The sequence below is a fragment of the Oryzias latipes genome, chromosome 1, assembly GCF_002234675.1.
Source record: "Oryzias latipes chromosome 1, ASM223467v1".
NCBI lineage: Eukaryota > Metazoa > Chordata > Actinopteri > Beloniformes > Adrianichthyidae > Oryzias > Oryzias latipes.
The window spans coordinates 18,729,988-18,747,943 of record NC_019859.2 but is presented as its reverse complement, the minus strand read 5'-3'; the positions used below and the strand labels follow the sequence as shown (position 1 = coordinate 18,747,943).

The following is a 17,956-nucleotide window of genomic DNA, read 5'->3' as shown; positions in this document are numbered from 1 at the left end:
AGTAGGACAATTAACACAACGGTAAAACTTGGTAATGTTTTTATTATAAATAAAAAAAAAGCACATTTCTGAAATCCGCACCATTGTTTTTTTGTCTTTCACATGGAATTACTTTTTTTATTTCTAAAATAAGTAAGAACCAAGATTGCCGTGAATATTTATAATGAATCTAAAAATATTGGTCTTTTAGAAAATCACTAGCTTTTATTTAGTTTATCTATTTATCTTTTTCTTTCTTCGCTTGCATTTCTTGTACGCCTGTTGTTTGAGCTTGTCTGTAAATTGTGCTCAACTATTGTCAATAAAAGCATTTGGGAAAAAAAGTTCAATGAATGGCCAACAAGGCACTCATGTATTCTGTCAACAGATGAGAAATGTAAATATATATTTTTTTAAGTAACTTGGGAAAAGATAAAATTCCTAAATAGTGGGAAAAAATGAAATAAATTCAATCAGAAAAACTGCTTAAAATATATTAATAAAAATTTCAAATCAGTTATGACCCGCTTTAACATTTTACATTTTATTTGACCTTATAAAAAATGCATATTTTTACTGTTATTTTGACTCAACTTGCACAGAGTTCAATAACCTTATGAATGACCTTTTTATACATTGTAACATACATTGTTACATGTGTATTATTACTGATAGAGTGTGTCTAATCCCTTAAAAAAATAAACCAGTGTTAGAGGGATTGAACTATCTTGATCTCCTGAACTCTTTGATTGCTGCTCAGTATATCATACGTCACGAAAGGAACCCCCTAAAATGGTAACATTTCCTTTTTATTAATAACCTTGAAAAAATGCCAAAAAGGAAAAAAACAGCAATCATTTTTTCAACCTTTCGAGTCTAGTTTTTAAATAAACTAATAATGAAATTTTAAGATATGGCCATGCGGAACCTTTATCTGGGAATATATTTCTCTCCGACCTGTCCGGCGGATGGACGCATTTGTTGTTCACACACACACACCAGCATTTGATGCTCATTGGAAGCAGTTAAATATTATTGCCACGTAAAGATGATTTTTTTTTTCTTTTTTAATTTTTCCGGCTGCATAATTTTAACTATGCATAGACAACTTTTGACGCACGTTTAACCCTAAATTTGAAGGATAACATGAAGTTGTTGCTATAGCAGGAGAAGCTAACCGAGTGCCGTAATATAATGCTGCTTGCTTCTAGTCAAACCCAAAAGGAGCTTTTAGCTTTAGTATCCGACCTCTAGAGTTTCTACCCCATCTCGCTGATATATAACAAGTACGCTAGCTAAAAAAAAAATATGTGTTTATGCACGTTAAATTCTATTTTTCTGTAACTTTTTTTTAAAGTCACATTATTATGTTCTCGTCTCAGAAATGCCTAATACCAGTGCTAGGCCAAAGCATGGCAGGAGGTCCCGGCGGCGACGCAGGGGAGACCCTGCTAGAGACGAGCTGGTCTCCAGCTCCCTACAGAGTGCCCAGCAGTGCTTGTTAAACCAGGATTACGGAACAGCGTTTGTGCACTACCTCCTGGTCCTCAACCTCGCACCTGAGTTCAAGGACTTTGCACAGGTACGATCACAACCACTCTCTGAACGTCATCATTGACAGCGCATGATGATGCAGTTTCATTTACATTTGAAGTGAGCAAACATAGCTGGATCTTCAAGATGCTCCAGGTTTTTTCTTTCTTTTTTTTTTTTTTTCACTTGTTTTGTGTTTGCCGCATTAAAGCAAAAATGTTTACTTTGCAATTACATGGCATTAAAAATCTTGTTAAATTCATTTCCTTAATATGTGACCATACTTAACAATGGAAAGAAGATCCTTCTATGATATCTGAGCTACTCTCCATCAAACAAACATAGCCTTGTTTCACTTGATGTCACGTGTCTTTTGTAACCTGATCACAGGTGCAACATGCAAAGCAGAATCATGCACCAACACTCTAGACCAGGGATGTCAAACTCATTTCCCCTGAGGGCCACATCAGCATAGTTGCTGTCCTCAAAGGGACAGATATAACTTATACATGTAACCAAATGAAATGAAAATAAATGTAACTACTCCTCAATGTTATATAACTCATTATTTATTGACAATTACAGTTGCATAGAAAACATGTTTTCTTGTTACTTTAGCATAAATCCTTTTAAATTTGATTCTGTCAGGTTAGGTTATATGGACAGTGTTTAAGTCCGAATGTATAGTTGCCCGATCCGTTATTTCAAGTCGGATTCCCCCAAGATATGAATAAAAACACACCAATTTTTATTTTTTATTCTAAGAAATTAAAAACTTTTATGCTCCTGTGTAGGGCTGCACGATATGAGGAAAACTCGCGATATGCGATAATAGTGATCAATATTGCGACGATGATATAACTTGCGATAAATGAACAATTAGTAAAAACAACAAAACATTTCCATTTCACGGCAAAAGTTAAAAAAATAAACTACCTTAAATTATTAGACCCTCGTCTAATTAGGAGGGCAACGTCATAACATAACATGAAAGCTCCATCTGATTGGTCAAATGCATAAAGGGATTTATTTAATTCATTAAATAGTTCAAGTTGCCATAAGATTGTTTCAGCACATTTAAGGTTTACAATTTATTGTGATTTTTGCCGACTTTTGCGATATGGATATTGCACAGCTTGAAATCGCGATAACGATACATTTGCGATTATTTGTACAGGCGTACTCTTCTGCCACATTTGGCCCGCGGGCCTTGAGTTTGACACGTGCTCTAGACAGAATCTCTGCAAATGCATTTGAGCTCAAAAAGTAAACATGTTCAACCTGTTCTAGTTTATAGCTACTTTTAGTTTGGTATGTCTGCTTTTTATTTATTTGTATTACTTACTTCTTTACTTTATTACTTCATATTGTTTTGATGTTCCACATAGTCCTTGTTCTAGTTTTCTATTTGTCAAATGCTATACCGCCTTGTGTTTTTGGATTTGAATGTTCCAAATGGGGGGAAAAAAATGGTTTGTAATTTTGAATTTACTAATATGGTGAACATTTACTAATATGGTGAACAAGAGCAGTGAGGTCCATCCACCCCCCACCCCCCCCACACATCACCAACTGGTCACGAACCGCCCCTCCCCCAGACTTAACATAACCCACTAACCCCTGTCAGCACACAGCTGACAATGCTCTGACTCTATTTTAAACTGTGTGCAATATTCATGCTGTATGTGCAATATCATTTATGTGAATACCATCGTGCAATATTCATTATTACGTATTTATATTTATGCTTATTTTTTTTTTTTTTTTTTTTTTTTTTATATCGAGTTGTGATTTCATTGTGCTCTGCAGAATGATAATAAAAGATTCTGATTCTGATTCTGAACAGAATCTGGTGGTTTTCCAAAATACAACTTCAGTCAGCATCAGAAAATAAACAAACGGAAATAATTGAAGTTAGCGCATGCATTTTTTTTCTGGCTGCAGCCCGGTACCAAGTGGTCCACATATCGGCACCGGGCCGCGGCCCAGGGGGTTTGCAACCACGGCTATAGACACCTACATTTTGCTCACTTGCCTGTTGTTTTAACTGCTTTTCAAAGTAAAGGTGCATTATTAGGACACATTGTGTAATTTGGAGCTGGTCTTCTACTTAAATAACTGTTAATTTAAAAAAAAAGAAGGATTCTTCCTTTTGCATTTGTCACTTTTACTGCAGGAGAATCCAAATGTACCCCGTTCCACTTCTCTTTCAGGAGTCCTTCAGGTTTACGCTTTTTAAATGGGCAGAGGAACTGGACTCTGTGGGTCGCATTCAGGAGCTTTTTGACTGTTATGAGCAAGCCTTGGAAATTCTTCCTGCTGATGAGGTGATCCTGAACAGCATGGGTGAACACCTGTTCAGGTACTCTCATTTTAATGTGTGTACGGTATTAGCATGTTTTTGTTTTAATTTTATTTTTTTCAGATTTGCACCTCCTAGATAAATACATTTAATCATCTGACACAAACTTTTGTGCCTTTTGTGACTGTCTTTCCATCACCTAGAATGGGATTCAGGGATGAAGCAGCAGGTTATTTCCACAAAGCCTTAAAGCTCAGACCTGAATTTCCAGAGGCCAGGGAGAATTTTTACCGCGTTGCCAATTGGCTGGTGGAGCGTTGGCACTTCCTAATGCTCAATGACCATGGCAGAAACCAGAAATACCAACAGGCCATTCAGAAGGCTGTCCAGAGCGGATGCAGCACTGTACTTGATATAGGTACTGGCACTGGGATACTTGGGTGAGATATGTTCCAGAAGAATTTAGCCATGTCTTTCAATTTGTAAGTCTTTATTAGATACCTTTGTTTGGTAGTCAGTTGAAAAAAAATAGGAAATGTATTTTCTGATACTATTTTTGTGTTCAACAAGAATGTGTGCCAAGCAGGCAGGAGCAGCTGAGGTTTACGCCTGTGAGCTGTCAAAGACCATGTATGAACTGGCCTGTGAGGTGGTGACAGCTAACGGAATGGAGGGAGACATCAAGATCCTTCACAAGAAATCACTGGAGATGGAAGTTCCTGCCGACATTCCTCACAGGTTGTGTGCACACAGTAGGAATTTCTGTCAAACTGCACAATAGTTTAACTAAAAAAAAAAAATGTATGGACACAGACTTGGGTGAAATAAAGTTCATGTATTTGATTTGCTTCGTGCTCAGGGTATCACTGGTGGTGACTGAGACAGTAGATGCAGGATTGTTTGGAGAAGGCATCATAGAGAGTCTCATTCATGCCTGGCATCACCTCCTCTTGCCTCCTAAGGTAACTTTAAATGATAAAAAAACAAACACAATTGTTCCATTAGTTAACTCCTATGTTCTCATTTTACACATGTGCAGTGCCATACTCGTGCTCCCCTTTTTTTTAATAACCAGGTTTCAGTCATTGGAAAAGAATTTAGTTATTTTGCTTGTCTGCTCCCTTTAGACGTCATCACGGCAAATTATGCCCCTCCATCCTCACTCACGCAATCTACTTTCACGTCCTCCTTCACTACATCCATGAACGTTGTCTTTGGTCTTCCTTTAGGCCTCTTTCTTAATAGCTCCGACATTAGCATCTTTTCCCAACATCATCGTCGTCTTTCCCCTCAAAGTGTCAAAACAATCATAATCTGGCTTCCCTGCTTTTATCTCTAAACATCTATCATAATCTGTTCCTCTGATGGATTCCTTCCTGATTCTATCCATCTGCATCACTCCCAGAGAACATCTTCATCTGTGTTACCTCCACCTCTGCTTCCTGACTTCTACGCCTTTTCATTCATTTTTGCGGACACTCTTTTGTCACACATCACACCTGAACCCTCTTTGCTTCTTTCCCACACTCTCCATTGCTCTGGACAGTTAACCTTATCTCCACCCTCTTCACCTCGGCTCTACTAGAATTGAAATGCTAGCTGCTAATACTGTAGTGTTATTATATATGCAGTGTTTTAGCAATTATTAAAGAAAGGCTGGATGGTGTTTTACAAATGTCTTCTTCATTATTAATCTATAGTTGTGTATCTTTCCAGTCGAATGAGAATAAGTTTGGGGAACAGTCTGCCACAGGACGAGTCATCCCCGCTGGAGCCACTGTGTTTGCGTTGGCTGTGGAATGCCCTGAGATCCGCCGCCATCACAGGTACGCTCGCATATACCTATTTCCACTGATGATCTTACAGGTTGTGTTTTTTCAAACATTCTATGTTCTAGAATGGGTGAAGAATCTGAAGTTCTCCTTCCTTTAAGGTATTTATATCATCTGTCTGGAGGTCTTGGAATACAGCCTTGTCTTTCTCATTCAGACTCTGTGCGACACAAGTGGGCGGGCTGTCCATGGCTGCATGTGGGGAGATCCACAGTCCAGTGAGCTGCAGCTCAGAGCCGGAGGAGTCCGTGGAGCCATACACCACAGAGAGACTGAGCAGGCTGCCCGGGGGGTACACCGCTCTCACAGAGCCCTTCACAGCCCTCACCATCGATTTCAACAATGTGCAGGTGAGCAAAAATCTCCAACCGCAGATTCTTTAATCCGATGATTCCGACTTTTACTCACAGTACTAACCAGACTTTTTTTTTTCTTTATGCAGATAAAGTCATTGATTTAATGCAGAGGGTTGTAAACATTCTAGTTTCCTAGTTTCGGTTTAGGTCTAAAGCCATAAGATTTTACTCAGACAGTATCAACGTGTTACAAATGTATCATTTCCTTTCTGAACACTGCTTTATTTGAAAACTCAAGGAACTAGAAGGTCTGAGCTCCAGGGAGGTTCAGAGGATCCAGCTGCCCGTGACTCAGCAAGGAGAGCTTGATGCTCTGGCTGTGTGGTTCCAGCTCCATCTGGATGAGGAGAGCAGTCTGTCGACTGGACCTCAGGAAGACACCTGCTGGGAGCAAGCCATCTACCCCGTCCACAGCGCCAAGTGTAAGCTGCTAGCATGCTGGAAAAATGAATAGCTTTGGTACAGCCTTTTTTTTATTCATGTAAAGTTTTGTTGTTTTATAGGGCTGTAAGATAGGAGGAAAACTCGCAATATTAGTGATCAATATTTCGATGACGATATCATTTGCAGTACATGAACAAACAGAAAAAATACCAAAAACATAGTTTCCTTTTCACTGCAACAGATTAAATAAGTGTTAACATAATTTAAATTACACTCCAAACGACCCTCATCTACATAGGAGGCCAGCATCTTACATCTGACATCTTACATGAAAGAGCTCCATCCGATTGTCAACAACGTGACCAGCCAATCACAGACAAGTAGGTCTGAGAGAACACGTCTAAAGACAAACCAGTTGTCACATTTAACATTTCATTTTTTCATTTCCAACTTCAAAATGGTTTAATTTTAAAAATTAACATTTTGTTTGCACTTTAGGAAACTTTGATTTTAAAACAGCAACTTTTGTTCTCATTGAATTGGCATCAATATGACTTCATAGTTTTAGTCTATTTTTGTTTTGCAAATGGTAAATTGCGTATACTTATATAGCGTTTTTCTAGCTACAAGGCTCAAAGCGCTTTACAGTCACTGACCCATTCACCCAATCACACACCCAGTCACACACCCAGTCACACACCCAGTCACACACACACGCACACACACAGTCACACACACATTCACACACACACCCACACACTGGTGGCGGCTCCGCTGCCGAACACTGGCACCAACCTCCCACCAGAGGCAAGTTGGGGTTCAGTGTCTTGCCCAAGGACACTTCGACACATGGGCGTGCAAGGCGGGAATCGAACCTGTAATATTACGATCATGGGTCGACCGCCCTACCGCTGCGTGATGTTTTTGAATTTTTATTTAAAAAAACAGCACGTTTTGAAGTTACATTTTTATTGCAACATTGCAAACATGCATTGGTGGATTATATGATAGCTGTCTCATGGTTTGAGCATCTTTCTAATAAAAAAAAAGTGAACTTCCACATTGGTGCCAAATGCTCTGACTCAACCTCACAGCAGCCACCTTCTTTATCAGAGATGACCAACATTCATTTCTCTGCCGCATCAGAGTGCGCACCTTGAGAGTCCATGACAGTCTTCTATTGTGTATACACTTCTAATAGGTAATAAATATGCATCTTTCCTAAAGGTCTCTGACGAGCCGTCCACCGGCATAAACAGATAGTGTTCCAGGAGGAATCCTCTTCATGTCTGGTCTCCTGAATCTAACTTGATTGCTCTCCTTTCCTGCTCTGTGTCATATTCCTCCTTTCCAATGTTCCATATTCTTGCAAAACCAATATTCTAGTGAGAAAATTTGGTTTTGCTCGTTGGTTAACTGTTGATTGACCCAATCAGATCTGTACATAAGGTGCTACAACCACAACCGACCTCTGAGATTTAAATTTTTGTCAAGCTCTTGAAAGTGTATTTGAAATACAAAAAGTCATAATAGATGAATTGTCAAAACAGGAAGAGCATGTGAACTTTATTTTGAAAGAATTCTTTAGATTTAGAAAATTCTGAGTATTATAGATTACATGAAAAGTCTGATGTATTTGTACTCAGCAATGCATAATCTGTACCCCGATAGAGATACTTTAAAGGTTATGCTTCGTTGTTGCTTCTTCAGGTTTCATGTTGAAGCCGGGCGATGAGCTGATTGTGGAAGTCTCCTGTCGAGACGCCTACCTGGGGCTCAGCGGCGTTGCTGTGCTCCGAGGGGGTCGGCAAATCCATCTTGACAAAAGTAGGAGCTGGCCGCGTTCGGAAAACCTTGTTCCAAACCCAAACCCAAACCCAGAGGCTGAACTCTGCACGGCGTTAGCGTGTCTACAGACCAATCAGAAGCAAAGCAAAGACTCCTGCTTGCTGGAGTGTTCAGAGATGGCCCTCCTCAATAATACGGATTACCACCAGAGTTTCCGCAGCGCATTAGACAAGCTCATCTCCCAGCTCAAGGGGAAGCTGCACAGCGGGGAAGGGGCTGCTCTTAACACCGACCCTGCTGGTTCCACGCCTGCCAGCGATCTGCTGTACGTGCTGGATGTGTCGGAGGGCTTCTCTCTGCTCTCGCTCCTCGCCGCCAGCCAAGGTGGCGTAAAGGTCTACAGCTCCGTGGAAAAGAGCAAGCAGCAGGAAGTGCTGAAGAGGCTGGCTCACTCCAACGGGATCTCAGAGCAGCTTCTGGAGTTCTGGCTCAACCGCGTGGAGGATGAGCAGGGGATGCTGCAGAGGCCTTCAGGGGAGAAGCTGTGGAGCGCCATCATCCTCGACTGTGTGGAAACCTGCGGCCTCATCCGGCAAAAGCTAATGGAGAAGGCTTCTCTGGCCAGGTGAGGATCACACGTTTCCCAAATTTGCAGCTAAGCTTTGGATTGCATCAATACTTTTTCACATTATGGATGTATTACTTGTGGCAGGTGTCTGCTGGAAGAAGGAGGCCACATTTTCCCAGAGAGGATCGTAGTGCATGGCATGTTGGTGGAGTCTGACACCTTGTTGCGGGAAAGCGCCGTCCAGGGTCTGGAGCCAACTTTGGGGTTTAACATCTCTCCGTTTATCAACCAGTTTACTGTAAGTATTCCTGCCAGACCTACCGCAGAGCAAGCTGACTTTTTTGTGTGATTTTCTAGTCACAAAAGTATTTTAAAAAGGGTTCATGTTACAGATTTAAATTTTTTTTTTTTTAGATGAACTTTAGTTTGTAGCTGTTTTCTCCACTGTGCCACATTGAAAGAGCTGCAAATCTTAGTGAATTCTTTTTCTTTACTTGGTCTAGAAATCCGAGTCTTCCTCCAGCCTGGTGTTTGTGCTGATAATTCTGCAGACCTCTGTCCTCAGGACAGCTGTTTGTGTCTAACAGATGCCATCCTCAAAGTTCTCAGCGGGCGGCACGTCCAAGCACATTGTTGCTGTCACACAGTTGTGCTTGGATGACAAAACCCACAGCTTGGCTTAAAGATATTCCGACCAAAATCCATCGATCACCCCAAACACAACCCTGTGGTCTACACAACTGGCAGCAGGGAGGATGGGGAGGGGGTTCTTTTGCCCTGCAGTGGGACAGAGCGAACCCTTTCATGCTGCCAGTCTCTGTTTCCAGTCTGTTGCCTTGCTGCCCTGTCACTCTTTCCAAAACATTGGGGTGGAGGATGCGTTGTTGAGCATCAATCTGAGACTAAGATTAAACAAAGACAAAATGTCCAGCTCTCTTTTTTTTTCCAGCACTGAAAGCCCAAAGGTTACAAAGGCATTCCTCTTCATACAGTCTAAGCATTCAAAATATTTTTAAATAACATGCAATCAAAATAGGTTCATACCAATACATTTACATCAATATATGTATTGGTTTTCACTGCATCTTCTTAAGGTGTGGTTCATTTGCTGCTTCTTATAGTAAAATCTTGCTCTGGCTAAGATTCATCTGCATGAGTTGCTCTTGTGATATACTGCAGATCAGTGCATGTATATTCCATGAGCTTCAATGACCAGCTTTCCATTGGCTTTCATGTAGGTGACCCAGTTTCCAAAGCAAAAAAGTTTTATTTTGTGACAAAATAATTTAAAAAAGTAATAAAATATTTTGTTTTTCAGACCATAAGGTGGACATGAAAAAAATGTTTTTACATCCGTTAGGCGCACTGGGTTATAGTGAAAATAAAGCAAAACAAGCTTACAATATGGTGTGATTACTCTACCCAGAATGCTTAGAGGGGCCAAGAGGCAGGCAATTGGTCAGAGGGGTTGATGGGAAGTTTTTTCTTGCAAACTCAAGGACTTTTCTGATCCTGAGCCGCATTGCTTTTAGAAATCCAAAGCAGCTGTTGTAAATTTTGTTCTCCACACTTTTTCTGTGTCTTTCATGTATTTATTGCTTCAGTTAGAGCTTTTCATGTGCTAAACATTGTGAAAGTATATGTTTTTGTTACCACGGTATGGATCATGCTGTCATCGGACAGAAAGTCGTTCCGTTTTCACAGCTACCATTGATCCGTTTTTTTTCTTTTTCCAAAGCATCAGAATGACCACTTTGATTCAAGATCTCCTTTGAGTGAAGGCTACAGATTCACACTTTTTTATGTCAAATTTGGAATGAAGTGGGAATACTCCCCACTTCTCTTTGAAGAAGCTTTTTCAGATGGTTATATTTAAGATGTGAGAGACTGATGATTTTATACATTAGGCTCTTCATCCAGTTGAATCTTATTTGCTACAAGTCCACAGCTAAAGCATGAGTTCATGCTATCTCATGCTGTAGTAAAAGGTTCTACTGAAGGTGTGTAATTGTTGATGCGCTGCTTTTAGGTACCGGTTCATGTGTTTCTGGACTTTTCCACACTGGAGTGTCGACATCTGAGTGAGGCTGCAGAGCTCTTTGTTCTCAACCTCATGGATGCCAATTCAAACTATATCAACAGAGAGGTCAAGGTAAGATGTCCACTGGAGAGGAAATTTCCAAAAGAATTCATTCATTTGCAAAGTTGCCTGAACTTTCTCACAAATTTACAGCATCTATGGAAGAAAATAAAAAGGGAGCTTTAAGATTTTTCATTTAATTTTACTTTGTATTTTTGTGTTTTTCTTTTTTTCCCCCTTCCGTAAGATTCCACCGGCCTGACAGTGCCAGCAGTTGATCATGGGCATTGCATTTCAATTATTTATGAGCCAAACCACTTAAGTCATTATTATTTCATGTTAAAGAAAAATGTAAGTTTCTTCAAAAGTAAGAATTATAGAAGCTATGTCAAAAGATAAATCTTAGGCGTTTAGTAAATATCCTTTCATAAAAACATAAAGTAGGAGCAAAAAGACTCAATATTGAAATGTTTGTTTATGTAGCATCTTTCCCTGTTAAAAAAAAGATAATGTAGTACAAACAAACATAGTGAATATGAAGGTGGGGCAAAATTTTATTTAACACTCGTCAATACTGCAAGTTGTCCCACATAAAAACATGGAAGAATTGGCCAAAATACCAGCTGCCCACCAGCAAAATATCAAATACCAGCCAGGGTTACACTACAAAGTATTGAGGGGAACTTCGGTTATTGACCAAATACTTGTTTTTCTGCACCATTATACTAATAAATCCTTTAAAAACTATATAATGTGAGTTTTAGGATTCTTTTTCTACATTCTCTCTCTGAGGGTTAAAGTGTATCAATGAACAGTACAGATCTCTCATGGTTTTTAGTGGAACTACTGGTACTTACTTTTTTGACCCACTGTATTAAAACCATCAACTGTGTGTTTATTCATAAAAATCCAGTCATTATTAAATTTACCGGTACCTTCTGTTTATTTCAAGTTCAACAAGGAAACGGAACATTTTTTTGCTGACTTCAAGTAAAAGCTGAAGTGTTTGAAATAAAAAAATCAGAACAAATGTATAACAACCTTACATTCAAACCGTTTCTTTTTTTATTTTATTTTTTTTGCCTTAGTCGGCACTATTGATCTTTGAAATACATTAGAAGAAGATGAAGGTTCTCCTCTAGAGCTTCCAGTTCAGATCTAAAGGCTTTATGCTAATAATAAGGGAGGCACAATAATATCAGTTAGAAAAAAAGCATGCACAGTCAATTTTAGTTTGTCATTCAATTGTTTATACTAGTTAGGAAAAAAATATCTGATTTGGTGAAAAATAAAACACATGTTTGTATTGTACTTAACAGAAGAGCCTAAAATGTGTGTTTTTTAGGCTGATTGATGTAATTCACACTGTAGAGCAGCAATCAGACATTCTCGTGGTAACATGAAGCATGATCCTTATCCAACAGATCAAAGTCACGTCAGCGGGCAGAATAACCGCCGTTCCCTTTTGGTATCACATCTATCTGGATCAGGAGATCAGCGTCAGCTCGCTTGGCCAGAACTCGCACTGGAAGCAGGCCGCTGTGGTCCTCCCAGAGCCTCTCCAGGTCCAGGCTGGAGACTGGGTCTGCCTTAACGTGAAGCTTCATAAAAGCACCATCTCCATATTAGCCCATATAGAGAACACACATGTGGTGATGGACTAGTATTCTACTACTTTCTAGCTCCTTTATTTTTTTCTTTATGTGTATTACGTTTCAGCACATGTTTGTGGATCATGTTTGAGTTGACCAAACATTCTCTTTGTCCATTCTTAGATTTTCCCTCTTCGTTGTAACAGTGTTTTTGAGACCCGTAGTGGGTCCTGTTCCATAGTTCTAATATTAATCTGCAGGACATGACCTTTGCAGAATATGGAACCGGTCCATGACTAATAAAAGCCAACACCGATGCTTCTGTTCCACATATTCTATACACCTTTGTGAAGGCCTGTGCTGCACATGTGTACGAATGCAGCAGAAATGTTCCTCTGGTTGTGTGTGGATGTGAATCTGTTCGTGTCAAAGTTTTTGCCAGTAAATTACTTTTTTTTTTTTTTTTTTATTCAAAATAAGGGATGGTGATCAATAGAAGATATTAAATAAACATGACAAGTATAGTGTAGTTTCAGTTTATTTTTTAAAAAAAGACAATGCAACATTTTTAGGAGGGTTTATCGGTATGCATGTACATTAAAAAATGTGTCAGAGATTAGGAGAAAACATAAATTGTATGAAATACATTTTAAAGGTGGGAAAGGATTGTAGCGATAAAGCGTTTGTTTTGAATGGAATAAATCTACGGCACATTTTGAAACAAGGCATCTGTGATAACAGAGAGAAATCTGTGCAAAGTAAAGCACTGACAGTAACGTATAAGAATGTGCTGATTGTACCACCGATTGAAGAAAGAAAAAAAACTTTACAGTTAATTCAAAAGAAATACAATCCACAGTTTGACTGTTGATAGAAATATTACAACATTTTCAGTGTTAAAATGAACTGCAGTTTACCCCAAGTCTACATTTACATTCAAGGTGGAACAGAAATCAATTCTAATGTTTTTTTCACAGATGTCAATTTGAAGGTTTGCCCCAAATAAAACACAATTTATGGAAAATGTGTGTAGAGTTGCACTTTTCTCATTTTAAATTTAGGGCTGAGACAAAAAAAAGTGGATATTTCTGTCAGAGTTCAGGTGGAAAAACAATCTTTAAAGTGGAGGGTTAACAGAGCCATCCAAGTCTTCCTAGAAGCACAAAACAAGGAAAATTCAGTTCCATTACATTCTTGGATCCTTTTTTTTGGTGTTTAACAGTCTTTTTCAGTTCTTTCCAATACTTGATGCGCTCTTTAAAACAACTTTGTTGCTTCTTGAACATCGTTCTGCAAAGATCTGACTGGGACCTGCCCAGTAATCACAAGCTAAGTAATCACAATGAGATCTGCCTCTGCTGCTTCTTTGGTTTGGTCGGTCCTTTCTTCCTCAGGCTCAGCATCTTCCTCCCACTTGGCTGAGCTGAGGCCAGCAGGAGCTGACAGCGAGTGTGGTGCAGTTCTTCCCAGGCCCTGGTAATGGCCTTCAGCGTTGGGACTCGATGCAGCTTCAGTAATGGCATCTTGCGAGGCGGACGAGAGAAGGCCAGATCGTTCGCACTCATTTTCTCCCTCACCAAAGTAGGACTTCCCTGGACGACCCATAACTGTTCTCCCTACAGACACGGAGACGAAACCACCACTTAAGCGTACTTGGCGTCAGAGACGTGCTTCAGAAGAAAAGTGAAAGGGCAGGAAGCACCTACCAACATTGCGAACTTGCTCAGAAATGTCTGCTCTGACATCAGAGATGTCCCACATGGCCAAAAAGGAGTCAAAGCAGGAAACCTCCTCCGCATCTTGGATGTAAGGTTTGTAGGTGAAACTGAAGTGATGAGCAATGGCTGCCAGGAACATCTCCACACATATGATGAAGTCCTGGGAGACGCAGTAAAGACAGCTAGGTTTCAAACGGAATTTCTGCTCACATGAAGGATGACAAATTTCCATCGTATTTTACCTGTAAGCCGGTTGCTACCGCCTCCACACTCTGCCAGTCCCAAGTACGTTTCTCTGAAATAATTCCTACTTTTACTAGCAAAGCAATGAAAGCTGCTTGCCTAGGAAGGAAAAAAAAACATCTCAGATTGCTCTGCATTCATTTTTTTTAAGACTCCACTCCAATGAAAATTCTTTTTGCTGTTTTTAACTTGTTCTTCTAGCATTTTCTGATGAAGGAGGACATACATAAAGAAAATTAAGCTTACAATTGCATTTGATTTTTTCCCCATCAGGAGCAGATGAAAAAAATGGAGTTGGGAAAAGGTTGTATTTGTCGCATAGAAAATGCATTGAGTGGGACACAAGCTCCCTGCGCCGCTCCATTCCGACGGATCACCTTGCAGACCAATAGTTCCATGTACGTCTTTATTTTCCTCGTCTGAGCTGACATCTGGCTCAAAACTGTACAGCGGGATAGCTCTGATATAAGCTATCCAGCTGTGGAGCAGTGGTAGGGCGGTCGAACTACCACGGAGGGAATTGCCCGCCCAAGTGTCCTTGGGCAAGACACCTCGGGTGGAAGACTAGGTGGAAGGTTGCCACCAGTATGTGATTGTGTGAAGGGGACTGTGACTGTAAAGCGCTGTGGGCCTTTGAGGAAGGTAGAAAAGCTCTTTACAGGTTTACAACTCAGAGGTGAATTTCTAATGAACTACTGCCACTCTACAGAAATGTCCAATTTTGGCAAAAAAAAAAAGCATAATCAGAATTAAAAGACCACTGGGAACCCTTTTGCAATAGATCAAAAGACGATTGGAGTGTGTCTTTAAATATGCCTTTCATGATCCCCACAGAAGCTGAGATTTACCAGAAAGAGACGAACACCACCATTTTGACACACAAGAACTTCCCCACAGGTTTGATGGGCCTTAGTTCATCTTTCAGAGCTCTGTAGAACAGCACAAGGCAGTACATGGCAAACTAGGAAAACAGAAAACAGAGATTTGAGTACAAATATAGACACAGGTTTATACAAACAAATGTTCAGACTAGCGGAATTACCAGCTGTGACATATTGTTAATGATGACCAGGTACGTCCATGCATTCGTGGAACTGAAATTGCCTTCATCGTACACCTTGCACAGCTGACAGATTCTAAGAGGATGAGAAAAAAACAAAAGTAACTGTGACAATTAATAAAAACAAGGTTTTAAAAGAAGAATTTGGAAGTGAAGTACAGGTTACTTACAAAGCTATCACTGTTGTGACAGGCCTTACAACAGTGTACTGCAATACGCCAAGTTTGCATCTCAACAGTAAAACCCTGCAGAGGAATGTATGGATTCTGTTGAAAATTTCTCTTGCAATGAAGTAACCTATTTGTTTTTTTTATATCTTCTAGTGTCTGAATGTGTGCAGGTTCAGGTGGAGAATGTCTAAATCCTCCCTTTACACAGATAGTCTATCTAATCTAGAAAGAAAAAGATGCAGCTGCACGGATTATGATTAGTAAAAAGTTTTAACCACAGTTGCTAGTTTTTGGCTTTTTTTTTGGGTTCAGGTTAAAGTGCTTGGAAATATTTTTGGTGTTTACAAAAAACGATGATAGCTGTGCTGCTACATAACATTTAATGGGGTCTGAACAGGATACATTTATAAAAGAAGTAAATCAAGCCAAAGTTCAATAGGCAAGTGGTCATTGCTAAGTTTACTCTCATTCTTGACATTTAGTAGGAAGCTATGGATAACAGAAACTGCTGTTTTTCTGTAAAATCCTCAAGCGCCTTAATGACTCTGAAATCTAGACCACAATTATCTCCTTCACTGCATGGAGATAACTGAGGAAAATATTACAATTTCCTTTTTTGATCAAATTACCCAAAATCAGATTGGCAGATCTAATAAAGAGGATAGAGGTCCAAATTTTAAGAGAACACACTCACTCTCCCATTGGCCATGGCGGGCAGCAGCAGAGAGGGGGAAGATGCTTCTGCTGCTCCTGGACTTCAAGCATCAACACCAAGCTGGGATACTGGTTCTCCAGGTAGTTAAGCAAGAACGTCATGAAGTTGTAGATGACATATGCCTCATAGCACTCTCTGCAAGTGTCCACATAAATTGCTATATTGGGGTATTTCAGTGCAATCCACTAAAAGAGAGAAAATATGAATAAGGAGAATGAAAGGCCCAAACTGTTATTTTGTAGGTGTGAGCTTGAAATGTGCATGTTGCATCATTGGTCTTTCTTAATGCAAAACTCACACTGTCCAAGCTGTAGATTGGGACCATCCATAATATCCTAAATATGATCATATGAAGAATATTGAAGAACATTTGCAACCTGCTCATCATTAAGGGATGTTGCTCTTTATAAAGTTACCTGATGATGGGTTTCTGGAGCTCTGGCCGGGTGTAGTGCACCAGATGCTGGAGGATTCCCCACAAAGAAATGGGAATAGTCATCAAGACAAATATCCCAGCGATAAACCATGCTTTAATATGAGTGCCCACCTGCCATCAGATGAAAGAGAAAAATAAAATCACTTAAAAAAAACAGAAACCAATAGGATAACTGGAATATCATAATTTATACAATTGTATATTACACAGAATTTTAGATGTTACTGACAAATTCAGTATATATATATTTTTTAGTTAGATTAAGAACAAACCAATACTGTTTTCAGTACTGAATACAAGTTACAACAGCTTTTTCAATACTGACCCCTGACTTCTGTAGTTCCCAGATGCAAAACGGCAGGACGACTATTAACAGTAGAATATATAACACGACGACCAACGGCCGGATCCATCTTCTCCAGTCCCCACAGGAACAGGGCATTTTTTTTAGCTTCTGACTTCCACTGGCACTAACTAATAACCTAACAGTTACCACTGTAGACCAGGGTAATATGCACGGGTTTAACGTTAACTTCGCATGGAGGAGACACTGAACGGCTCGTTACGAGAAAACCAAATAAATCCGTGTTAGAGGTTTCGCAAAAGTTTACGGTTCATCGTTGAGGACAGCCGTGATAAATTAACAAGTCATGCGACTCGCGTTTTAGGACAGCTAAAGTTAGCTTGTCAGCTGTTTCACAATGTAAACAACCCAATAATCCGTGCCAATTAACATTTTAAGGGGGGGGGAATACACACGGCGATAAAACTTCACACTTTGTATATTCTACTCGCGATACACTCTTAAAATATGAGAATGACTGACTTTAGAGAGGCGTAACGTTAGAAGGTAAAAGTTTCAGTACAAGTTAAACGCCTAGCGATTCTTCCGGTTTTCCTCCCGACTGGTTCCGCCCATATTCTAATTTCTGATTGGTTGAACTGTTTGCTATTACCCAATCAGGCTGATGCAGTTTTCCGGCGGGTTTGGTTGCATCCACTGACCGAGGAGACTAATTTAAGTGAGGTTGCGCAGCATTCTTTTTTTTTTTTCACACGCTGACGTTATTTAGCCACTAGATGGCAATGTTACTCAAGATGTCAAGAGTGTTTGAATGTTGCATTACTTTTTCCAACGTTTATCCATTAGTTAAAATAAAAAAGGAATATATATATTAGTAAAACTATGAGTCATTAGAT

At 39.7% G+C, this 17,956-nt stretch overlaps 2 protein-coding genes across 3 annotated transcripts; one reads left to right on the top strand and one right to left on the bottom strand.

The window, feature by feature from the left end:
* The first annotated feature begins 927 nt into the window (after positions 1 to 927).
* prmt9 (protein arginine methyltransferase 9) lies at positions 928 to 13,441 on the top strand. Of its 2 annotated transcripts, XM_023957645.1 has the most exons (13): positions 928 to 1,265; positions 1,362 to 1,561; positions 3,726 to 3,874; positions 4,018 to 4,254; positions 4,385 to 4,552; positions 4,674 to 4,776; positions 5,531 to 5,640; positions 5,804 to 5,996; positions 6,241 to 6,424; positions 8,097 to 8,799; positions 8,887 to 9,040; positions 10,772 to 10,894; positions 12,247 to 13,441. In XM_023957645.1, the coding sequence occupies exons 2-13, from the start codon at positions 1,364 to 1,366 to the stop codon at positions 12,484 to 12,486; spliced, it is 2,562 nt and encodes an 853-aa protein (XP_023813413.1). In that variant the 5' UTR covers positions 928 to 1,265; positions 1,362 to 1,363; the 3' UTR covers positions 12,487 to 13,441. The 2 variants fall into 2 exon arrangements, with proteins under 2 accessions (XP_023813413.1, XP_011474923.2); XM_011476621.3 differs by lacking the exons at positions 10,772 to 10,894; positions 12,247 to 13,441 and adding an exon at positions 9,246 to 9,998.
* LOC101174078 (transmembrane protein 184C) lies at positions 12,935 to 17,672 on the bottom strand. Its single transcript, XM_011476604.3, has 10 exons — positions 17,082 to 17,672; positions 16,737 to 16,867; positions 16,619 to 16,655; positions 16,300 to 16,505; positions 15,606 to 15,680; positions 15,418 to 15,511; positions 15,224 to 15,336; positions 14,375 to 14,474; positions 14,121 to 14,292; positions 12,935 to 14,030 (listed from the first exon to the last, which is right to left on the bottom strand). Exons 1-10 carry the CDS (start codon positions 17,196 to 17,198, stop codon positions 13,744 to 13,746), a joined length of 1,332 nt encoding a protein of 443 aa, XP_011474906.2. The 5' UTR covers positions 17,199 to 17,672; the 3' UTR covers positions 12,935 to 13,743.
* Positions 17,673 to 17,956: the final 284 nt, after the last annotated feature.